Raw genomic sequence first — 19,265 nt, 5'->3', positions numbered from 1 at the left:
TGTTTTGTTTAACAGCTCTGTAAAAGCTAGCACTTTTGCAGGGCTTTTTTTTTTCTTTGTTATGTAGTCTGATCTGGAAACCAGGACTTTATGTTGGCCTGGATTTCGCAGGTCCCTAATCAACTCTGTGGAATAGTTTGGCAACAGGCATAATAATAATAATGAAAAATAACAGTGAGCACAGAACTGAGATTCAAAAATAAGAAGGAAAGTGACATAGAATCATAGGCTTTCATCTGAAAATATCTATTCTGGCCAACTGAGAAGTACCCTTACAAAGCAGTTAATAACATCTCTCTATGTGGAGGAAAGCAAAATCATAAGGAAATTTTCCTTTCAATTGTAGAGTTTGCTTTGCATGTCACCTTCTGGTGAAATTCCCACACACAAAAGTTTTTGAAAGCCCAAGATGAAAACAATGGCTGCCACTAGTAAGTTTTCCAAGGGTACTTTTTAAACAGAGTAGATTTGTTTTTCTGACATACCTACTTCAGAGAAGTTCTCACTTAATCCCCATGCGGGTCATTTTATATCTCCCATTATACATTCTCTTTTGCTGAACCTAAATCTTGTCAACAAGCTATTTTAAAAAAAATACTTTTTGAAATTACCCACACCCTAAACAGCAGAACTGCTGTGTGTATACAAATGCTCTGGAAAGGCACAAGTCAGGTATTGGGTGTAGGCACAGGACAAACCGCATGGTCTGCCTTGGCAGCCCTGTCCTCACCTGCAAGCTGCCCACACACACTCCATTCCAAACGGTGCTCCTCTGATGCCAACTGGCTGACTGAGCTACTTTGGGAGGAAGCCTATGGGAGGGGAGGGGAGAGGTGATGTGGATAAATATTTTATAAACTAAACTTCAAGCTTAAAACTTGATTTACCCTTTCAACCAAATTCTCATTGGAAGTCCCATCTCTTCTTAATAATCTTGGACACTGAAGAGTTAAAGGGGGTATGGAAGCTGGTGTAGCCTGGGGCTGCCATCCAAGGCCTTAGCAAAAAGGCAGCAGGAAGGGTTTGGTTCTGGCTAGGCTACAGACGGGCCATCTGGATGCAGGGAAGGCCTAGAATGCCAGAAACAGCTTTTCTTTTTGGTGTTAGGCTTCATTAAGTTCAGCCTGGGGAGAGTCTTTGTGGTTTAAGACCCAAACTGAGAGTCTTCTTTGAACAGGGATTTCGATATTTTGAATTTTATATAAAACAAACAGTCTACATATATTCTTTTGGTAAAGAAATTCACAAAAAGCAATGTGCATGATTAAACATATTTTAAAAGGATATAAACCAGATTCACTAAACTTAAAAATACATAGAAACTATGTCTCAAAATAATTTTGCTAGGAATATATAAATCTGGTTAGGTTGTCTGAAAAAATTTGTTTTTTTTTATATTGTGCCACTCTGTGACTATTATGAATTATTTTATTGTTTTTCCTATAGTTCATTTGAAAGAGAAACTTCACTACACTGAAATTGCTTTTAAGTCTTTAAAATTGCTTTCTCCATTCTTGTTTTATAATTTAATTATAACATTTGGCATAATGTTAGCATGGGCCAGTTGTAATTCTTTGACAGGAAATTTTTCTTTACTAAAATTGAAAAAAAAAGCTTGCAGGGAAATTATAGCAACTTCCTACTCTATATCACTCATGAACATACACTCTGTTTGGAAACCACCCTCTTTAAAAGATATGATCTATTCTTCCCTAGCTATAGCAGTCTGCGTTAGATTTGTATGTGTTATCCTTAACAATTAAAGGAAAAGGTGAATGTAAATTCACTTGGGCAAAACAAAGTGGAAAGGAGTATTATCCTTAAGAGAATTCTTACCTTAAGGAAGAGAAAATGCACATATCTTTCTGGGTGGGGAAGATGTAGGGTTGAGGGTGGAGGGATGGAGCGGAAATTTTTTCTCTCCAAGGCATTAATTGCCACCTAGCAGCAGAGAAGGGAATTGCGCACCTAACTTTGCACTTAATTCTAGAAAACATTGGTTTTAAAGGGCACATTTCTTTTATTATGACCAATATTTAAGGAATTATTAGCCTATTGGTAAACTAGGGATTGAATTTTTCACTCTTGTCGTGAGAAAAGAAAAAGAAATATAACAAATAAAAATTTTGGCTTATTTATAAGACTACTCTAGCCACTATAAAATACCCTAGCCACTATAAAATATCTATCACTGCCCTTGCCACCTCAGCAACAGACCAAAGGAAAAGAAATTCTGAAGCCACTCTGACACCAAAGAATGCTGGCTTTGGCCCATTAAAGGACGAAATGCCTGTTTTTAATACAGAAAGAGGTTTCCCAAATAACCTCAGGGTAGATTTCTATAAAAATGAGATCAGAATATATTTATTTTGCTAAGACAAAAGATGTCATTTATTTTGAAAATTAGAAGATATCTTTTTGTAAAGGATAAAATAATTTCCAGACCAAATGATTATTCAAATGTGTTAAAGAAGAGTGTCCTTATTTCTAACTTCATCAACCATGTTTTTATTTGTGTAACATTAGGCCATACTGAATATCAAAGCTTTAAAGGAAAATAGATCTCTATTATTGTGTTTCATAGATCTTGGCAGCTAAGTAAAAAATTTCAAAAGAGATTAAAGCAAAATTAAATATTTAGAAGGACTTCAAAAATAACAAGTTAAAAAGAAGATTCTTGGCTAAAGTATAACATATTTAAGATATTAGATTTTTTTGGTGGAGTGGGCTCACTGTACACTTCCAGTTTGCCACTTACTATCTAGATAAATAATAGGCATCATTACTATATTGATTATATATTGTCACTAAGGCAACTAGTAACATTTTAGGAGACAAATGCAGGTTTTAAAATAATAGTAACAATAGCTAATAAATATTGAGTATTTACCACGTGCCAGCCAGTGTGCTAAGCACTTACATGAGCAATTCACTTCATCATCACAATAATTATAAAAGATTTTAGCCAATATTATCTCTATTTTACAGTTTAAGCAACAACATCAAAACAAAGTTTCAGAGAGGTGAAATAAGTCATCAAAGTTCTCAGAGCTTATAAGTAGCTAGCTTAAAATACAAACCCATTTCTGTGTTAATACTGGAGTGCTCCAGCATTCAATTCTTGAAATTCTTTTCTGTCTACATTCACTCTATATTAACTTCTCTACGATGATGACCCCTAATTTTGGATCTTCGGCCTGGGCCTCTCCATTGAACTCCAACTCATATGCCAACTAACTACTCCATATATTCATTAGAATGTCTAACAGACATCCCAAACTTGAAATATACAAAACCATATTCATTATCTTTCCCCCAAGACTTGTTCCTCCTATCTCTCCTTTATGGCAGTTCATTGCAATTCCAATTCTCCATTTGCTTAGGCTAAAAACGTTAGTCATTTTGAAATCTCTTCCTGTTACATGCCACATACAATCCATTAACAAAGTACTGATGGCTCTGCCTTCAAAATATATCCAGAATCCAACTACTTCCTTCTATCTCACCATTACAACTCTGGTCCAAACCATCGTCATCTCTCATCTGGATTTCTGTAATAGCTTTGATCTTGTTAGCGTGCTTGTCTCAAAACAGTTTGTTCTCATCTCAAGGGTCAGAATAATCCTTTAAAAATTTCACTCATGACATTTCTCTATTCAAAACCCTCTAGTAACTTTCTATTTCACTCCAAGTTAAAGTTCTTACTATGGCCTAAAGGCCCTATATTATCTGCAAACCCCATCCCATTTCTCTCTGATTTCATCTTATAATACTCTTCCTCTGAAATTTGTGTCTGTTTTGTTTTGTCAGGTATTCTCAGCATCTCTTGGCATATAGTTAGGTGATCAACAATTTCTTGAATGAATGAGAAATATCTAATTCTAAAGCCTGTCCTTTTCATGATTCTTTTTTTTTGCATACATTGCTGGCTCCAAGGTGAATGTGGTTGGCTGGACTCTTCAGAGTGGCTCTTATATCAAAGCCCCATTTGTGGACCAACAGAAGAGACATTTGATCTCTTGGGGTTTTAATGGCTTTCAGCTCCTTTAAACATGATTTGGGGAGCTGGCTAAGGGTACACCCTGATTCTTAAACAGTAGTTGCAAAATTGATCAATAAGGGTATATTGTAGAAAAATTGGCCAGAAAAGCAGCACTACTTCTATAATTTAAAGGCCATCGTTAGTTACTTTAGGATTTTAAATTTTTAAATAAAAATAAATTTTAATAAGAGCCAAGTTAAATTTTTCCCATGGATACGTAATATTCATTGTTACTCAACTACCTAGATAACATTCTGTAATAATTGCTTAATTTCTGGAAAAATATTTCTAAACAACTTAAGTATGCCAGTAGCTTTTATACAGGCTTCTCTTTTGGTCACACACACTGAGGGAGGGAAATTGTTATTCTTCCAAATTATGTCTATTAATTCCTGTCTCCTCTATTCCAATCTTTAGCTATTACCATTAGAAAACATTAGCCTCTGAATAACCATTAAAAAAATAATAATAAGGTGGGAGTGGATATAGACCAGGCTAGCATTAGAGTGAGCCATCTAAAAAGGCTATCAAATGTTACTTAAATTATGATACACTCACATGATGGAATACCTTATTGTTATGCAGACATTTAGAGTCATGAAGAAATGCTTGTGGTATAATGCTTAGTAAAAAGTAGATTAAAAAAATAAGCATATATAATTTGATACAAGTTTTTATGGCAGTTTATTTCATTGCCTTTGTGGGTGAGGTAGAAGAGAGATTCCTCAAGATTTAGAATTCTGAAGCCCATTAGTTTAGTGAAAAGCTAAGACTCTTGTCTTGCTCTGTAACAGAGCCCAGGTGGCACAAACTCAAAGAAAAAGGCTGCACCTGGATGCAGGGACTGCCAGATTCACTCACTTGATTCCAGATGCTTGGATTCCAAGGGAGGTAAAGGAATACTGGGAATCTCAACAGTAAATAAAGGTGTACTGATGACATATAATAATTTGAGGTAATTCTAAGGACTTCCACAATAATTAATCCCTAGAAACTTTGTATAATCCTAGATAGAAAGGAAATGCTCAGTAATAACTGAGATTGAATTTCCACCAGCATGGCATGATGGAAACCCAGGGGTAGATTAAAGTTGATCTAAAAGATGCAATATTTCTTTCTATGGAATGAGAATCACACCCACAATATGCATATGCAATATATTATATATTATAAATATTAGAAAATATAATCTCAGGATAATTTTCCTCCCTTCTTTAGAGAGTTATTATTGTAGGGAAAAAAATCACTAAAATTTTAACTGTGATTTTTCTCTACCTAGCAGATGATAGATTATTTTCCATATTGTCTACATTTGGAAAAAATTTAAATAAATGTGTATTCCTTTTATAATTGGGAAAAATTATAAGACCAATTGAAAACTGACTTTTTCCATGTATATTTGAGCAGGTAGAAAACAGGGAAGGACATATATCATAATCTTACATTCTATTTTCTAGCTGTTTCAGATCTACTGATATTGTTCCTATAAGTTTAATATACAGTAAACTTCAAGATAACAAGTTTTTCTCACATTAAAAAAAAGTATTATATACCTTCCACAGCCTATATAAATTTGAAATATTATTGTCTCGGTCAGTGTCCCAACAAGAAACAGATGGCACACTCATAAGGGGGAACTGAAGAGAGTATAATCAGAATGTGGGCAGGGAAACAGTAAGAGATGATGCAGTACCACTGCCAGCCTGGTGCCAACATGGAGGGAGAGAGGGTAATAAATACACCGATCTCTAGCTCTTACTGCCTTCTGGTCTCCTGCTAGTGCCCTTCATCAGCTGAGCTCAACCAGAAGACAGCGAGGAAGAAAACATGCTAATGTAATCCATAAAAGGTGAAGTAGATCTATTGAGGTAACCAAAAATATCTACATGGTGACATCAAAAAGCAAGCAATTCCTCAATTTTACCATAAATATTTCCAAATTTAAAGATTTCTACTAGAAGAGTACTAGAAACACAGAGTTGTGAACTTCAGTCTTTGGTACTATACAATATATATAAGAATATTCATTATAGTATTTTTATAATAGCAAAGACTTGAGAATAATCTAATTGCTCATCCATAGTTAAGTAAATTATTGTATTTCCAGACAATAGAATACTATGCAACTGTTGAAAACAATATAGATCATTACTTATGGACATGAAAAGATAGCCATAACTTTTTAAGTAGAAAAGTTTAGTATAATCTTACTTGTGAAAAAAAATTATATCTTTATATACATATTTGTGAAACGTGGATATAGAGACATGTAGAAAAGAATTTTCAAAATGTTAATGCATACATAACTTTTAAATGAGCATTTATTGAATTATTAACTTTCGTTATTCATTCAACAATGTTTATTAAGCACTTAGTATGTGCTAGGCATTATGCTCGCTGCTGGGGAAACAAGAGAACAATCTATCAATTTAAATCTGTTAATGTAGTCCACTAAATTAAGTGATTTTTTAAAATGACAACAACCAGTATTGGTGAATTTAAGGAGGAGGGCACACGTATGTACTACTATTGAGAGCATAAACTGGTAAAATATTTCTGGAGGGCAACTTAGCACTTTTTAACCAAAGTGTTAGAAATATCTATTTCATTTGACACTGCAATTCCATTTTTTTGGAACTGATTTTAAAGAAAGGAACATAAATGTACATTAAAAAAAATATCAAGCAGCCCATAAATGAGTTGCTTGGGAGAAGGGTAACCTAAATGTTAAACAATTGGGATTTGGGAAAATACAATGTATGTTCATAAGGTGGAATACTAGGGAGACGTGCTTAACCTGGAAAATGTTTAACATGGAAAAATGTACAAAATATGTAAGTGAAAAAGTTTAAAAAGGGTGTGATACTGAATTGCTCTGAACCTGAGTAAATCATTTAAGTCATCTGAGTCTGTTACTTCATCTGCAAAGCTCATATCCTTATGGACCCTTTCAACTTTTACCTTACCTGAGTCTAGGTACTCGTCCTTTCTTTCTCAAGAAAATAATTCATTCGGTTGATGTTAGGTTGGTAGCTGTTTGCAGAGCTTTCTTAAACTATTTCATCTGGTAAAAAATGCTCTCGAAGGAGAAAATACGTTTTTCGTAAGAAAATGTCCATTTCTTTCCTCAGTGGCCTCATCTATCAGGCACCTTGCTTGGTTTTGAGGGCACTGAAAGACATTAATGCCCTCAAAGAGTTCAAAGTCTGGTGGGAAGAAACCAAAGATAATGACGAAGGGTCATCAATGACAACAGAGCCTTGACAGACAAGTTCTCCCGGAAGTAGGGAAAGGTTTCCCAAGTAGAAAGAAAAGCATGTACACAAACAAGATACTCGAGGAAGAGTATGGCTGACACACAGAAACGGACTATTATTTTTGGTCTTTCTTTCCTTTCACAGTCACACAACACCCCAAATCTCTGTGGACACTGAACGCACACCCTATCATGCCGAGTCGCAACTGTGGTCCCAAGCGATTTCAGGTGTATCGGCTGGGCCAGTGAGAAACTGGAGGGAATCTACAACACACATGAAATATCACTGAGGATATTAGAAGGATGACTTGATAGTGGCCGCCCCGCAGTTCTTAGCTGCCGCAGGCACTCCTGGATCAGGGTTTCCCGCCAATCTCAGTCCCACCCTCTTCCGAGGCCCCGCCCACCTTTGACGCGCTGAGAGTTCTGAGGGCGGGGAAGCGTTGGAAGCCTATCGATATCTCTGAAATAGACTGCTCTGCCCTGCGCCGCTGCCGTCAAAATCCCGCAGACGTCTCTGTAGAGCGCCGAGGGGTAGTTTCGGCAGCGCTCCTTGATCCGCAGCTTTGGAGGAGGCGGCAGCAAGGCCGGCGCCGGAACCATGGTGCGTTGGATTCCAAGCCCAGGCTGGGTTGGGGCAGAGGTCCGCTAACTGGCGGATGGCGAGCGGCGTCTCCCGTATCCTTAAAGCAGCCCGGGGCCATGGAGCATGGAAACCTTAGCGGACGGAAGGGTTCGGGCAGTGATTCAGCATCTCCGGCCTGGCCTGGAGAGGGGCTGTCGGTAGTCGGTGCGGCCTTTCTCCGCGGTTTGTTTCGCTTTTTGTCAGGCCTCGGACCCTACATCCGTCAACTAGCCGAGTTCGCCCCTCAAGTTCCTTCAGTGAAGTAGATTCCGAGCAGTCCTGAGTGGCCCCTCGTGCTCTGTGTGGGGGCAGAGAGAGAAGAAAATAGGGACTTGACGTGGAGGCCTCCCTATATGTTACCAGTGCGGACTTGGCCCGTTTCTGGGTTCCTGTATGGCGTCCGTTTTCCTGGTGGATCCTTCTCATTTCCCTCTCCCCTAGAGCTCATCAGAAAAGCCCCTTTTCAATCACGTTGTCCAGTCACCTAGTTTTACAAATGAGTAAACCAAGGCTGAAAGGAGAAGTGGTGTCATCAGGATTACAACATAGTCTCAGGGCTTCCTTTCCTGTGTCTACAATTCTAGCCCTCAACCTTCTCATCCCCATGATTCTCCCAAATACTGTTCTGGTAGACTCGTTTAATGGTTCAGTCGCAGTAGCTATTTGTGTCCACCTCTGACTTCCTGAGGACATTTTTGTGTTTTTCAATATGAATTTCTGTACAAGGCACTTTTAAGTGCAGTGAGGGTTCAAAGATAAATCACACATGCCTCTAAATAATAATATTAGGTAGAAAGGGACGTACAGGCAAAGAACTGGTGGAAGTATGTGTTGGGGGGCTTTGAGGAAAAAAGATGGAAAAGACTTCAAGAGATAGACATTTGAGCTAGTTTAAAGGAAAGGAATGCTTTTGACCATTTATTAGGGCTTGGTATAAGAGAACTTTAGCAAAGAAATGAAGTAAAGTTGACAGATATGAACTTTAGTAATTGACTGAACCCAAAGGGAGTGTTATGAACAGTGGATAATTGGGAAGGTAGGTCCCATCTAGAGTTCATGGTAAATGTAGAATTGGCTTGCAACTAAACGCATACAGTTGTAATCTTAAAATGTAGTTGTATTAACAGCATTGTGTTTATGGTGAAAGAGTCGGGAAAACATTTTTTTAATGATAGAGTTTGTTAAGAGTTGGGATTTGTAATGTTCTTTTGTTAATAGGTCTTTTTTCTTTTACTTTCAGTTTCGCAACCAGTATGACAATGATGTCACTGTTTGGAGTCCTCAGGTAAAAACCATGTTTTATACTATTTCTGTGGATTGGCTTTCGGTGGCTGCAATATGCTTAGAAACTCCTGAGATTATAGACTGTTAGAAAATGGAATAGAATCGTTTTTAGAAATTCCTGGAACCTAAATTTATCATTAGAGTAAGTTTCCTGGTTCTAAAAAAATCATTTGAGATTTAACTATGTTCACCTGAAATTTGAAAACTCTACATTAATTTTAAAGTTATAAAAGAGACTTGTAAGATGATTCTAAGATGTGATGGCTTTTTCTCCTTAGGGCAGGATTCATCAAATTGAATATGCAATGGAAGCTGTCAAACAAGGATCAGCTACAGTTGGTCTGAAATCAAAAACCCATGCAGTGTTGGTTGCATTGAAGGTTAGTAAGGCAATTAAGTATATCTTCCTGTAGAAAACGGAGCTATCGAACGTAAGTTTTACTGTGTAGATAATAAAATTCTAAACTTGTTTTTGTGTCTTATAATGTCTTTATTAAGAGAGCACAGTCAGAGCTCGCAGCCCATCAGAAGAAAATTCTCCATGTTGACAATCATATTGGTATCTCAATTGCGGGACTTACTGCTGATGCTAGACTGCTATGGTGAGTATGATCATGAAAAACAAAAGAAATGTCCCTTTCGATTCTTAATGGATTCCATTTCTAGAAAAGATTCAGATATTTTAGGAAGTTGTCTACCAGAGTGTGAAAGTTAAGATCGTGAATACCTTAGTGGATTTGGGCTCAGTTACTAAGTATTCCATTTCTTGATCCCTGTAATAGTAACCAATAGGATTGACCACATGAACACTTTTGAGAAGTCATTGAATAATGTGATACTTATTAATTCAGTGTATGTTGCTTGAGACTATGTTATGTCTAAGAAGAGCTTGACAACTTTTGTCTGGTTTCTAAGGATCAGCTAAGCTACCCTTGCCTTCTTTAGTACTCTGGTACTTATTAGGCATTTATTTTTTGCAAAGCTCAATTCTGGATACTACAGGATATTCAAGGTGAATCAGACATAGATCTTGTCTTCTAGAAACTTAAAATCTACTAGTATATCTATAATATAAGGTAGAAAGTGGAAAGTAACAGGTAGGTTTCTGTGAGAGTCCCGAGTATTTCTGGTTGAGAGGCATTGTGTGAATGAAGCTAGGGCTTTGAAATCACGTGGATTGAGTTTAGTTCTCACCTTTACTGATTAGTATCTAAGATTGGGCTAGTTACTTACACTCACTTTTTTTTTCCAATTCTTTCTTTTTCAAGGTAATTGTTAAATAGCCTGGCATGTAGTACACTTAACACAGTGTCTTTCGGGTAATATTGAGTGTGTGTTTTGGGAGATGAAAGGTAATAAGCCCAAACTAATCTCTTTAGTCTGTGATGTAGTTAGAGAAGAAAGACTATAACCACTGAGGGCAAACAATAATGCTAATGTTTACGATTTTCAAGTTATCCAGCGAGCCTTTGCTCTGAGACCAGCAATATAGTGACAGTATTATTGCTTTCTGTCAGCTCTTGAAAATGTAAAATATATTGCATTATCAAACATTTTATTTAACCTAATCTATCTAAACTATTGTTGTGTCAACATGTAATCAATATAAAAACTATTGAGATATTTTATATTATTTTTTAAACTAAGTCTTTGAAATTTCACGTGTATTTTGCACGTGCTTAATAGTAGTAGTAGCATTGGTAAGAATGTGTAACAGTGTCCTAGTATGGATTCTATTTCTCACAGTTGCTCTCTTGGGGAAATTTTAGTCAGCTTTCAAGAAAAAGCAAAGTAGTTCCACTTTGCTGGCTCAAGACCTAGAATTCCAAACAATCTTGACAGTGGGAAGGATAAGAGAAAAGAGAGTACTCTTTTTTTCTTGCCCAGCCTTCTCTATAAAGTGCTATAAGACGAAGGTTTTCTAGAGCTAAGGAATATTTTAGTGTTTTTTTTTTTTTAAACCCCTCATGACCTCAGAGTTTGATACAAGAATGCATCCTTCGGTGTCTTTCTGCTTTCCTTATATGATCTGTGTAAATGTCTGTGCATAAACAAAAAGATCAAATGACTTTATTTGAATTTGAATAACTGATTTGAAATTACTAATTTTTCTTACTTCCTTTTTAGTAATTTTATGCGCCAGGAGTGTTTGGATTCCAGATTTGTATTTGACAGACCTCTTCCTGTATCTCGTCTTGTATCTCTAATTGGAAGCAGTATCCTTTTTATATTATCATTTTGGACATGAACTTTAAAGGAATTTGATACTTAAACCTTATCTTAGTTAACAGGAGTATGATAATATATAACATAGGTAAGATTGTGAAAAAAGGTTAGTTACTTTTCAATAACAGAATGTTTAAAATTTAGGTAAGTTGTGAGAAGTTCTACCATGGGAGAATGAGTACTGAATAAAGAATTGGTCTGCTCTTTCATCAGCCCTTAAGCAATTGATATTTTCCAGACATAGATAAGCTCAATTTCAGGAAAACTATTCAAGCATCATTTTAGAGGAGATTTAGTTTTTCGTTGGTGGTTCTAGACATCCCAAGAAATCCTTGACCTCTTATATCCAAAATGAATGAGGTTCTCTCCATGGGAGGAAACTATTTTGCTAGCACTAATTCTTGGGTTTGGTGGATAGCTCAACATTTTTTAATACTAGGCCAAAGAAATTTGCTCTGCTTTATTTTTTTCCCGTGGTAATTATGTAGCAATTATGAAACTGGAACTCTTTGTTAATAATGTTTAATTTGAAAATAAAGATAGTACTTTATTCCTTGTTAGAACAGGATCTTTAACTAATTTAAGAGACCCAGATACCAACACAGAGATACGGCCGGAGACCATATGGTGTTGGGCTGCTTATTGCTGGTTATGATGTAAGTTTATAAAGTATTGTTATATTTTAATGATTTTTTTAAAACTGACTAGCAATTTTCTCAACCGAAGTCAAGAATTATGAAGTGGTTTTTTTTCCTTATTTGTAGGATATGGGCCCTCATATTTTCCAAACCTGTCCATCTGCTAACTATTTCGACTGCAGAGCTATGTCCATTGGAGCCCGTTCTCAATCAGCTCGTACTTATTTGGAGAGACATATGTCTGAGTTTATGGAGTGTAAGTGGTTTTTTTTTTTTGCCCTCTCCACTCTTCATATAGAGAATTAGCATAGTATCCTAAATGAAGAAAACTATCAGCCTTACAGAAAGTTTTTATTATTTCTGTTACACATACTAGTTTTTACTGCTTCTGACTACCACAGTATAGTCACCAGTAGAACTTTTTAAAAATACAAATATGTGTCCCCAACCTAGAAGATTCTTGATTCAGTTGGTCTGAAGTGTACCCCACCCAGAGTTGAGGAACACTGTACTAGCTACCAATTTTAAGTTCTGTTTATAACTGTTAGTTTTCTGTGATTCTTACTTTAAGCCACACAGACATTTTTGCATTAAGTAGTCCATAAACAAGTAAAAAATCAGTGTAGCTGTAGGAAAGAAAGGTACAAGTTGAAAGATGTAATGATAGGGCAGGTTTTCAAGTGCTTTGCCTATACAAAGATCTTGGATTTTAACACATGCTTTTTAAATCATCTATTGAGGTGATCGTGTAGTTGTTTCCCCCCTTCATTCTATTGTGCTATATTGCGATTGACTCTTGAGTGTTAAACCAGCTTTGCATTCCTAGGATAAATCCCTCTTGGTTGTAGTGTATAATATAAATTATATGTATGAATAGTTATATAAACAAATGTTGCTGGATTCAGGTTGCTGGTATTTTTTTGAGTGTTTTGTATCTGTTCATAAGGTTCATTAATCTGTAGTTTTATTTTCTTGTGATGTCTCTGTTTAGTGTTGGTATCAGGCTAATACTGGCCACATAGAATTGGAGATTCCTTTTATAAAGAGCAAATACAACAACTAGCATTCTACAGAATACATTCTACAAAACTTTGAGCTGTATCATTTGTGAATCAGAATTTTGATTTAACTTAGTATAAGGTAAAATTTAGTAACAAAAATCATGTGACCTCATTTAAGTAAAATAATAGTCAATGTTATTGATAATTACTAGAAGATTATAGGGCAAAATATTAAACTTTTGTCTCTTTTTATTGTGGTTTATTTAGTATGTGACTAAAATCATGATTTCAGACTATAGACTGAACAAAAATAAAAGAAGCCTAGCTTGAAGGTGAAATTAGGAAGTAATTGTTAACTTATTTATTACACATAGGCAATTTGAACGAACTGGTTAAGCATGGTTTGCGTGCCTTACGAGAGACACTTCCTGCAGAACAGGACCTAACAACAAAGGTAAAAATCACATTTTCCAATTGTAGATATTAATGTTATAGTTTAATCATTTATTGCAGAAATGTAAGTAATAGAGGAGTGTATACTTACAGGTCTTTACTTTGAGAGATGGTTGCTTTGGTTCATTTTTGCTCTTTAAGCTATTTACTAAGTGATCTGATTTTGAAACAGTTTTTAAACATTTCTTTTTGGTATAAAACAAAACCAGTAAGTCTTATGTCAAATGTCCTTTATTTCAACAGATAGGAATATCTTTGTGTTAATTCAGTTGACAAATACATGGTATTGAGCACCTACCACATGTAGGCACTAAGCATTGAGGATATAATAAACACAATAAACATTTTGGCCTTTATGATACATACATCCAAGTGGAGGAGAGATAGACCATGTACCCCTAACTAAATGACATAGTATATTAAAAGGTGATAAATGCTATAGAAACAATAAACAGATTAAGAAGAGAAAGAATGACCAATTGGGTATAGGAAGAAGGTATGGTGGGTATGATTTACAACAAGGGAGTCAAGAATAGCCTCACTGAGAAAGCGGAATTTGAGGAAAAGAGCTGAAAGGAGGATGCATGAGTGAGCCATGCAAATGTCTAGAGCAAGATTATTCCAGGAAATGCAAGTGCAAGGGGCTTGGGTCTAAAATATTTCTAGTATTCGAGACAAAGAGGCCAGTAGTGTTGAGCTAGCGATCAAGAGGAAGAGAAGGAAGGAAGTCAGAGAGTTAATGGAGGCCAGCTTGTGTATGTATGCCCCATAAAACATTGTAGGTACTTTGGATTTTTCTCTGAGCGGGCTGTGAGAGTTTGAGCAGAGGAATACTACGACTTTAGTTTTTAAAAGAGTTACACTGGTTGCCGTTTTGAGAACAGATTGTAGTGAGGGCATGGGTGGAAATAGTTTAAGACTTAAAGCAATTCAGCCGAGAGATCATGGTGAATTAGAGCAGAGTAATAGAGCAAGATTCAGTTTTGGGTATGTTTTGAAATTAGAGCCAAAGGGTTTGCTAACAAATTGGTTGTGGGGGTGTGAGAGGAACAAAAAGGATGTCTTCAAAGTTTTTGGCCTGATTAAAGAAAGATTTATGATGTATTGAGATGGATAAGACAGTAGGACGAACAGGTTTTGGAGTAGGGGTTATGGAGGAAGATCAGGCAGTTAGTTTAGGACATAAAATTTGATACGCCTATTGTTTGATCATTTAGCAATATAGAATAAGCAGTTATCCAGTGTGTGCCCTCTGGAGTTTGGTGGAGAATCGTCTAGCCTAGTTACAAATTTTAAAGTCTTCATGTGGAAATGGCTTATAGAGACTGGACCGAATGAGATTGGCAAAGGAATCAAATAGACAACAGGTTCAAAGATTGGGCCAAGGGCACTTTAACCTTTAGAGATTAGGAGGTAAGTAGGTATCAGCAAAAAGGACTGAGAAAGATGGCCCAGGAGGTAGGAGGAAAATTTGGAAAATGAGGCATCCTTAAAAGCAAATGAAACTATTTCAAGGAAGAGAGAATGAAAAATTGCTAATAGGTCAAGGGAGATGTTGGTTGAGAATTAACCATTAGATCAGCAATGATATTACTGGGGACTTGACTAGACAATCATAATGGATGATGGAGCAAAAGCCAGATAGGAATGGAATCAGGAACGAATGAGAAAAGAGGGGTTTGAGACAGTACTTTGGAGGATATATTGTGTTGTGGGTCCAGAGAAATGGAGTGGCGGCTGAAAAAGAATGTGAAAAAAAGAGTTTTCTGTTGTTTTTTTTAAGATGGGAGAAATTATAGGAAGTTTGCTGCATGGTTATGAGAATATTCCAGTGTAAAGGGAAACATACATTAGGAGAAATATGAGAAAAACTGCTAGGCCAGTTTCTTTGAACAGTACACAGAAGGAAAGGTAGGCCTTAGAAAAGAAATTAGGCTGTTCATTCAGAGTAACAGGAAGGAAGAGAATGTAGGGACACATAGAGGAAAGAGTGGATACTGTGGGAGCTTGTGAATATTCTCTTAATTTGCTTCTGTTTTCTCAGTGAAATAGGGGTAAGGTATCCAGTGGCAAGGAGAATAGTATAGTTGTCCAGGAGAAGGGGACATTGAATGATTACGGACATGTACAGTACAGTGCAGGAACCACTAAGGGCTTCCTTGAAGTAATGATCATTAATTAAAGTGAGATCTGTCGGCATATTATAAATCATTTTGTTATGATGGTTGGATAATTATTTAATATTATGTGAAGACTTTATAGCCTGCCATCTTTTCTAAACAGTTTTTCCTATTATAAAAATAATATTCTTTCAAAAAATTTTACTGAAAATACTGATGGCATCATTCCAAGATGACTATCTTAAAAATTGGGTGTGCAGTTGACTGTTGACATTTACAATTTGTAAAAATTTGCTCAGGTGTCTGGCTTCCCGTTTTCATATTTTTACTGAATCATAGAAAATGGCCTATATAGTCTTACGCCTAAAATTTTACAGGAGCTCTTTTGTACTGGTTAGCATTCACTGAACACTTTAAGTATGCTCTTTAATTTTTCCGCGTAGAACATAGTTCCAAGCGCCTACCAAATTTAACACTTTAGAACCCAAAACTTACTCTCTTTCCCTGTTAAGAACCATCATGTCTCAATTTATGAGAAACAAATTTGATTATTTCTTAGATGTTAGGCTTACCTCCTAGCTAAGTGGTTTGTTCCCTCACACTGTTCTGCAGCACATTCCCGTTATGAACCAATTTACACATTTTCTAGGTGACGTAGACCTTTGTGGTTACTCATGATTTCAGTGTGCAAATTACAAGGGCTTATGAGTTCTTCCCTTTTTCCCTACAGTTAAGTATTTTTAAGTTTTATTTAAGTGCTATATAAATTATTGTTCTGCTTTTTTCACCCAACATCTTATTATAAGCATTTTTCAGCCGAAATTCTCTTAATTTTTTAATTTTTACCTTTTTTCCCCCTCAGAATGTTTCCATTGGAATTGTTGGTAAAGACTTGGAGTTTACAATTTATGATGATGATGATGTGTCTCCATTCCTGGAAGGTCTTGAAGAAAGGCCACAGAGAAAGGCACAGGTATGTAATTAATCATAACTCAAGAGTCTTTAGTTCTATAGTAAACCAGTGTTCCTACCACAGCAGTGTAAATCTACTATTTTTGTCTTTAATTATTGAGATAAGCTCACAATTCAAATGGCAGTAGGCAAACTAAGAGCCGAGTAAAGTAAAACGCTGAGGGGGCAGTGATCTCCATAAACACAAAATGGGTTGAAGATTTGATTATCTGTTTCTATTTCTTATAATTCTGTAGGTTGACTGGACTCAGCTCGATGGTCCTTTTGCTAGTCTCACTTGGGTCTCTAACACACTGCAGTCAGTTGTGAGTCTGGAACATCCAAGATGAGTTTACTCACATGTCATCTTTACTCACACTTTCTAGGTATCTTATAGAGTCAGAAGATTGGGACCTCTACTCGGATGGCTGGGCCTCTGTCCATGTAGTGTTAGGGCCTTTCCTTCACCAGGGTCTCTCTAGCACAATAGCAGCTCAGAGCTTGCAAAAGTTCAAAAGCTCAAAAGTGAAAGCTGCCAAGCATTCTTAAGGCTTGAGTCTCCAAACTGGCCCAACATCATTTCTGCACATACTCTTGGTTAAAGCAAGTCATAGGGACAGCCAGCAGTCTTAAGGAGTGGGGACTCATAGAAAGTTCACTGGGGCCAGCTTTGGAAACTAAGTTGTCTCTCCATAAACATCGAGAACAAGGATCAAGAAGTGTTGTTGATTCTCAGGTTATATACTGGTCTTTTATATTGGGTGTTTAGAGTATACATTTGCTATTTACAGACGCTTATTTGCTAGCTGTATAATTTGAAATAAAGTGTCCAGTACAGAAATTTCTTCTACAGCATGAATTTCTTTTCAATTTGAAAAGAATATTGTTGATATTATTTGGAGGAACAAGATTTACATTATTTAAACTGCAGTTGGTAAGAACGAGCACTGTTGGGAAGAATGCAGTGGAGGGCCATGCAGCTGTCTGTCTGGTCATATTTTGCTGTGTTTATTAGTGCTAAAGAGGAAAAGAATGGCTAAAATGTGCTTCTTGTATTTTAAGGCTATTAATAATAAAAGGAAGGCCTTTTATTCTTGAGCAAGATAAAGTATACTAGAATTGTCCAATGATTCGTAGGTTTTCAGAACTGTAAAATTATATCTATGAAAAAAAACTTTGTTTAGAAATTTCAAAAGGACAATGAACTGAGTATTTGAAATATCACCTAACCCCTTTTTCTCATAAATTTTTTATAGCATAATATTATTTTATTTTTCCTTCCCTTCTTAAGCCTGCTCAACCTGCTGATGAACCTGCGGAAAAGGCTGATGAACCAATGGAACATTAAGTGATAAACCAGTCTATATATGTATTATCAAATATGTAAGAATGCAGGAACATGTACTGATGACAGTAATCTCTACTTTGAACCAAAAGATGCAGCGGCAGAATTGTATGTGTTAGGAATCAGTCCAGATGTGAGTTTTTTCCAAGCAACTGAAAAAATATAATGGGATGCATTTTTCTTTGAGAGGGTCTATATAATCATTTGCTAGAAAGTATAATTATCTGTACTAATGTTTTTATATGAAGAACATAGTGTCTTTGTGGTTTTTAAAGACAACTGTGAAATAAAATTGTTTCACCTGCTGATGTATTGGGTTTTTGTTTTTTAAATAGCTTTAACTGTATAGTCTGAAATTACAACTGGTCATTTGCCATATTTGTCAAAATAAATTACCTTATTTTTAAAGATGCAGAAAAATAATGCCTCTTATACCAATTCCTCAATGTATGGACTGGCTGCATGAAATTCCATGGAGATTTGGTTCACAATACAAACTCAAGATTCAACCCTGGAGATTCCTATTAGAACCTAAGAAACCACCACTTCAAACAATAGTAGTAAGATTAACATGTGAGTGGTTTTTCTTTCCTGTAAACTAAGAGCTGTCTATGTATAACAAAAGGAAAATTTAAACTGTTTTCCTTTATCTTGCCCAACCCCACTCCAGCCAAAATCTTTAGGCTGCCTTTTTATTATTCTCTGTTGTTTTATTTGCAAGATGCACACTACATAGACAAATTTTTTCTTACAACAATACAAAATAAATTAGAAAATCTGATTAAAACAAAACCAGTAATCAATTTTGCTGCTAAAAAGAAGCTGGGGTTGTTGCTACAAAGTTTCATATCTTTCTGGAAGGCAATTGATTTAGATAGGAACTTGGATTTGGACCCTAATTCTACTTATCGATTATGACTTTGGACAAGTTACTTAGCCCTATTTTTGAAATCCTTTGGAGAATTATTTTGAAATTCGTGGGAGGTATGTTGGCTTACCTTGTATACTCATACATAAAATGTTAGTTTATTTTTTTTTTTCAGTTTACCCCCAAGCATAAAAGCATTAGTAGAGTTTAAATCCCAAACTTCTTTTTTTTTTTTTTAATTAAGTTTATTGGGGTAACATTGGTTAATACAATTATATAATTTTCAAGTGTACATTATTATTTGACATCTTATATTCTATTCTGTTTATCCCCCAAAGTCCAGTTTTTTTAAGCTACTATATATTTGATCCTCTTTCCCCACTTCACCCTCCCCCAAAACCCTATACTTGAACCCCTTGACCCCATCTACCTACCCCCTCCTCTCCCATCCCACTA

General features: G+C 36.0%; 1 protein-coding gene across 1 annotated transcript; it reads left to right on the top strand.

Moving 5' to 3' along the window:
- The first annotated feature begins 7,755 nt into the window (after positions 1-7,755).
- On the top strand, positions 7,756-18,249 carry PSMA1 (proteasome 20S subunit alpha 1). Its single transcript, XM_039863660.1, has 10 exons — positions 7,756-7,902; positions 9,164-9,208; positions 9,486-9,587; positions 9,706-9,809; positions 11,335-11,423; positions 12,019-12,089; positions 12,198-12,327; positions 13,447-13,526; positions 16,508-16,618; positions 17,888-18,249. The coding sequence occupies exons 1-10, from the start codon at positions 7,900-7,902 to the stop codon at positions 17,942-17,944; spliced, it is 792 nt and encodes a 263-aa protein (XP_039719594.1). The 5' UTR covers positions 7,756-7,899; the 3' UTR covers positions 17,945-18,249.
- The last annotated feature ends 1,016 nt before the right edge of the window (positions 18,250-19,265 follow it).

The sequence above is a fragment of the Pteropus medius genome, unplaced genomic scaffold, assembly GCF_902729225.1.
Source record: "Pteropus medius unplaced genomic scaffold, Ma_sr-lr_union100, whole genome shotgun sequence".
NCBI lineage: Eukaryota > Metazoa > Chordata > Mammalia > Chiroptera > Pteropodidae > Pteropus > Pteropus medius.
Note: the sequence above shows the minus strand (reverse complement) of the source record. Positions and strands in the feature narration are given on the sequence as shown.